This window comes from Salvia splendens, chromosome 22 (assembly GCF_004379255.2).
Source record: "Salvia splendens isolate huo1 chromosome 22, SspV2, whole genome shotgun sequence".
NCBI classification, from domain to species: Eukaryota; Viridiplantae; Streptophyta; class Magnoliopsida; order Lamiales; family Lamiaceae; genus Salvia; species Salvia splendens.
The window spans coordinates 15,972,355-15,978,285 of record NC_056053.1 but is presented as its reverse complement, the minus strand read 5'-3'; the positions used below and the strand labels follow the sequence as shown (position 1 = coordinate 15,978,285).

Genomic DNA, 5,931 nt, shown 5'->3' with positions numbered 1-5,931 from the left:
GTTGTTATTTTTTAAACTTTTCCAATGCATTTAATTGTGTCTCAATTTTTCTGTTCCTGAGTATGTTTTTTCTAGTGCGAAACACACCCGAGAAAACCAAATTAACTCAGATAATGAGATTGAAACTTAAAAATACAAGGGGGAAAGGCAACACACCCTTAAAACATATATATGTAAGAAAGAGATTTTAGTCATGCTTATATGAGGGGGAGATAACCAGTATGTCAGCCTCTTGAGGTGATCTAAAGCTCACTTTCTTCTTCAGCTTCCCATTTCCCGACTCGCCCCTCATCGACACTCTATAACACATCTCTTTCCCGTTGCAGTCCCCGTCAGCCATGTTCAAAGCCGGAGATGCAGCTATCAACTCCTTCAAACTCACCCTGTATGAGCCTCCATGCATTTTTCTTATTCTCATTGGGGCGGCTAAGCTCCTCGGTTTAACGGATTTCCTCACTGCATCATTAGTACGACGGCAGCACATATTTGCACCCATTTAACTCTAAGATAAGTGTGTAGATGTTGAGGGTTTAATTATAAAGGGGTCCAGACTTTTGAGTTTACTGAATAAAACAACACTGAACATAGTATGCACCGCTGTGTTTGGATTTATTAGTGAAGAAATGGATGCTTCCATAAAGCATGTATGTGTTGATTAGGAGATGTGATTTTGACTTCATTTCCAGTGTTGGATTTGCAGAGGACAACTCCGACTTGTTTTGGCCTAATCTTTGTTGGATACACAACTTAATTAAATCGAATTGATGAAATGGTTTACTATTTTGGCTTTAGTTTTACATATTTTATATTGATAGTTTAGGAGATTTTATTTTAGTTTTTAACAACAACGAATTAGAATATTCTTATTGTAGTTTCTGCCGCAGTTAGAATACAAATAGAAAAAATGCCAAGTAACGTTATTTGCAATAAAAGCATCAGCAATTAAAACATTTGATTCCATTCTTCACTTCACGAGTTGAAAATTAAATATTTAAATGCCTATTTAAAATTCAAAATATTTGTAAATACTGCATGCACTCACACAGAGAAAACACCCAACATTGCACACACTATACACCCACAACACACAAACAGCACACAATATTACACAAGTCAGAATGGAGTATATAAAATTACATACTGCATATAAAATTTACCTTTAAGAAATGCATAAAGGATCCCCAGCAATGCGAGTTTATAACATCTAATGCAGTCTCTACTGTTAAAACAATATGCATATAAAACAAGAATCTTCCTACAACTGGTCTACCACGTAGACAGCGTAAGTTACCACCACCACCACCACCACCAACACCGTCGAACCACACGTGACTATGGCGTAATTGGAAGAGGTTCGACCGCAGAAACAGGCGATGCTGCATCCTCTTTCGACACCGCTACATAGTTGACCGGTGCAGTTGGTCTGGCTTCCCTCTTCCCGTCTCTGTTCACAGATCTCGAACTGTTTTGGTGAGCATTTAGCGAGAGGCGCCTATTGGTGCTCCCGTTGGCACCTCCATTGGCACGTGGTGGGCCAACCCCTTTCTTGACACTAGCCTGTCTGGCCGGGCTTGGTGTTGGACCAACTTCCTGCTCTTTAATCGAGAGTTCACTTAACTTCTTCTCCTCCTGCAAACATAACAACTCATTCGAGATGGGAACTTGGGAATATATAAGATATCATAACATAAAGAACACAAATGGATTCGACTTACCCTCAGCCTCTTCTTCTCCTCTTCTCTGTCGTGCCTCAGCATTGCATACTCATCCAGCATCGCGAGTAGAGGAACACCATCATAAGTGAATGTTATTCCATGGTCTTCCTCCCATGTCCGGGTTTTAGCAACCAAACTATCAACAAGAGCTGCATGAACAATATAAATTTAGTAGACTATCAAAGTATAACTGAATAACTAATTTTAAATGCATAACTACAGAACACAAATTTAGTTCAGTATAACAGTGATTTTAGTTGACTATAATTTACGGTGAAGGATTTAGTTCACTATAATGGCATTTTGGTTCACTCCGTGTTTTCAAATTCGTGTTGTGAGCTAAAACGTCTTAACTGTGAACTAAATCGCTCTTATAGTGAACCAAATTCGTGTTTTATAGTTATGCATTTAAGTAGTACTTGCCCTATGTAATACTTGAAGAGGTATAGCATGAGATACTTTAATAAGTACCTGGAATTTTATTCACCAAGACTCTTGCCTTTTCTGCTCTCTTGAGATTCAAATGTGCACCTCGGCTAACATTATACCTATTTTCATCCTGTTGTCCAATGCAACACATCATATGATTAAAAAATGTGACATGTCAAAATATATTTTGAGATCGAGTAGAAGAAAATTCATGATTTTGTCAAGGTCTAAGCAGTAAATAAATATAAACAGGCAACACAATCTACGTGCACATGAGAAGCAAGTAGACAAATTCATTACCCTGTTGTAATCTTCGAGCCAGCTTTCTTCTTCACAAGCCGACATCCATTTCTCAACCTTATCCAATATCTCCTTTCTGCTTGTCGCCTCCTCTTTTGCTTTTTCTATCTGATTATCCATGTCAGCTAATAAGTCTGTAGGTTCAACACTCCCGGAATCAATAAGAGACAAAATTCTTTCTCGGGCAGCCTCAGTATCAATCTCTATGTGAGCACGAGCAAATATATGCTCGAGCTCAGTCTGCCTCTTAAAAGCAATTTCCTTCATTCTGCTAGCTTTTAGGTGATCAAGCCTCTCAACTTCCACTTCAGCCTTTAAGAGTTGCAGGATTCATTAAGTTTAAAGAATAAATTGCATTCTTTCTGCAATTATAAAGTTTCACACGATAAAGAACTCCCACCTGTTCAATAAGGTCCAAAGCAAGAGCCCCAGGGGAGGTAACCTCATTTGCTAATGCAGAAATATTGCATGTTACGTGATCAAACAGAGCACGCTCTTCTGGTGGTGTATCCATCAAGTTCCAGAGGTCAATTAGCTGAGATGCCAATTCTTGAAGCTGTAGAGAAAGATATGAATCAACATACAAAAACCCGTCAAATGGTACGTTGGTCAAAAGATATCTCGATGATTATAAGTGTTTTAAGAAATATCCTAAAAAATGAGCATTTCAAGAAGATATCTCCATGACTATATGTTTTATAGGTAAAGTAAATCTTCAATCCTTACAATGCAACATATAGTTGTAAATTCAAATTCTTCAACAAAAAACAAGACGCGATAAATATGTTTCTTAACAGTGACCACACGAAATTAACTGAACACATAATCACCTTATCCAACCTCGTCCTCTTGTCTTCCTTTAGTGTTAATACAGTAGCAGCCAACCTTGTTAGGGTATCGTCGCTGATGCTTTTCAACTGTGTACTACGCGAGTCGTTTAGGCTAGGATGCACTTCCGTGACAGTAGTAAGGAAGTCCATGCCAAGAACTGCACAAAGATCGTGTACAGTGCTCACGAATCCAAGCACCTTGTGCAACCTCTCACTCTGCAGGATCAAGAAAAAAACAACAGCCATGAAGATATTAGCACGAGTTAATAAAATCGCTGATTTATGGCAAGTTATAGACCTCACCTTTTCTTTTTGAAGGTCTTGAAGCTGAGCACGATATCCATCTAACTTCTTAGTGGATAGATCTGTTTCATCAACTAAAGGACTCTCAACCTGCTCGCTGGTACCAGAAATTTCTGCGCATATCTTATTGATCTGAGACTGAACGTCGTAGAATTCCTTTATCCTATCATCCTTCTGCTTCCAAAGTCTTTCCAAAGCTGGAGCGATAGCTTCAAGCTGCTCTTTGATCGTTCCAGACGTCTTCTCAGGCTGCGAAAGAACAAATCAGCACAAGCTACAATTTACTAAGATATACTTAAACCACATGACCATCGGTTTTCATATACTTACAATCCCGACATAGGTCTTCTCTCCGAGGGCGGATAGGAGATTAGTGAGCACGACTCGAGCATCTGCCAATGTCTGAAGAAGGTGCGCCCGAGATTTCACAGCCTGGTCTACTTTTCTCTTGTACACATCCAAGCAGTCTTGCTCCAACTGAAGGAGCATTCTGTCGCGCTCTTCCTCGGTCTCGCCTACTTCATCCCAGATTTGCTGCATTAAGGCGAGGATTAGCTTCGTTCCGCGAATGAAAACAAAAGAGCAGGGAGTGGAAAAGGGGGAAAACCTGCAAACGCTCCAGTAAGGATCCACATGTAACTTGGCCAAGAAGAGGATTCTCAGCTTCCACAGCTGCCATTCTACTAAGGATTCACACTAACCTGAGAAATTATCATAAGAGAAATTGTTCAACTCATTACAAATGGTTTCTTTCAAATTGAAGCAAGGCTATGAAAGGAAATGTTCCTATAACTCAATCCAATTTAAGAAATGGGAGAAACACACTAAAACCCTACCTAAATTAGCAAGTGAAACACACACAAATTAAAAATTTCACGACATGAATGAGCATCCGAAGCAAGCAACAGCACAAAAACGAAGGTCATTTCACTTAGCTTCAATGAAAAATTGGAAAAGGAAGCTCAAGAAAAAAAGTCGAAGCAGATACATTGTGATTTTTTGCGGAAAAGAGAGAGAATGGGAGAAAAGAAGGTTACCGGATGGCGGTGACGGAGAGTGGTCGTATGCAGATCTAGACAAGTATGTGAGGTGAGTTGAGTTGGGTTGAGTGTGGAGTGTGGAGAGAGTGTGCAGAGCAAAAGGATTCAGTATTTCAGACTATAGAGGCAATAAAATGTTGAAAATTGGTCGTGCCGGGGGTGGGCCCACCTACATACGTCGTCGTCTTGTCTCCTTTATTACAACTATCCTATTTTGTCGTGGAATTTAACCCTCTCTTTCCCTACTTATTTACTGGACTTGACACTGCACAGTTCACACTGTACAAAGTCTATTTTATTTTATTTTATTTTATTTTATTTTATTTTATTTTTTTTAAACTCTTTGCACTATTCCTAACGCGAAAAAAACGGGTTCACACTTTTGTATTCTATCGGCAGCAATTTGTCAAGAACGTCTCTAGTTTAGAAGACTACCACCAATGTTTTAAAAACCAGACCGGCAAGCGAACCGGCGACGTTACTGGTTCACGGTTCAACCGGTCCAATCGGTCAAACCATCGGTCTAACCGTTTTACTGTTGCAAATATATATTAAATTTAGTAAATTATTTATAATTAATAATATATCACAAAACATTAAACCTTATAGATAATTAGTGATGTATAAATATAAATAATATTAAAATTTAGTAAATATATTCAGATATATATATTTAATATTAGTTAGTCCAGATAAAAAATTTAATATTTCATGTATTAAAATAGATAATGTTTATATTAATTTAAGAAAATTTATTTCGTAAAATAATATATAATTAAATACGAATCAAGTACTTATTAATTAGTTTTGATAAGATTATTCATTAATGTCAATAGCTAGGGTATATAAATTAAGTATGTATAATAAAAAATTTATTTATAGTAAATAATGAATCTTATATGGTACTAATAATAATAATATAGGTGGTAAGTAGAGCATCATTAAAATATAAAGGATGATAATTATATATATTATAATTAACAATTATATTAAAGAATAATAAAATTAAAATGAATTATTAGTTTTTGTAGATAAAATTAATGGTTAATGTATAAAAATATTTAATGTTCAAATTGTTCAATGAGCTCATGTGGTGGAGTGGTAGAAGTCTTCTTAACTAGGAGAGAGGTCATGAGTTCAACCTCTACCAACAACAAATTTTAAAAAATTTTGAAAAAAAATAGAAACCCGGTTCACGGTCCGACCGGCTAATTCCACCGGTTCACGGCGGTTCAATGCAATGGTGGTTTAAAGGGGTGAACCGGTCCGGGCTACCTACCGGTTCGCGATCCGACCGGTGGAACCGGCCGGTCC

General features: G+C 37.6%; 1 protein-coding gene across 1 annotated transcript; it reads right to left on the bottom strand.

The window, feature by feature from the left end:
- Window positions 1–1,119: 1,119 nt before the first annotated feature.
- Window positions 1,120–4,681, bottom strand: LOC121787518 (65-kDa microtubule-associated protein 1-like). The gene is made up of 10 exons (XM_042186268.1): window positions 4,615–4,681; window positions 4,185–4,278; window positions 3,908–4,111; window positions 3,578–3,826; window positions 3,275–3,490; window positions 2,845–3,000; window positions 2,445–2,756; window positions 2,187–2,274; window positions 1,716–1,864; window positions 1,120–1,629 (listed from the first exon to the last, which is right to left on the bottom strand). Exons 2-10 carry the CDS (start codon window positions 4,254–4,256, stop codon window positions 1,333–1,335), a joined length of 1,743 nt encoding a protein of 580 aa, XP_042042202.1. The 5' UTR covers window positions 4,257–4,278; window positions 4,615–4,681; the 3' UTR covers window positions 1,120–1,332.
- Window positions 4,682–5,931: the final 1,250 nt, after the last annotated feature.

Bases quoted from the DNA above. Each gene is read 5' to 3' on its own strand.
- LOC121787518 (XM_042186268.1), bottom strand. From the start codon at position 4,256: ATGGCAGCTGTGGAAGCTGAGAATCCTCTTCTTGGCCAAGTTACATGT. The intron at 3,001-3,274 runs GTGATTATGTGT...CTTTCTCTACAG, and splicing joins AGAGGACGAGGTTGGATAAG to CTTCAAGAATTGGCATCTCA. The intron at 2,757-2,844 runs GTGGGAGTTCTT...CAACTCTTAAAG, and splicing joins CTTTGGACCTTATTGAACAG to GCTGAAGTGGAAGTTGAGAG.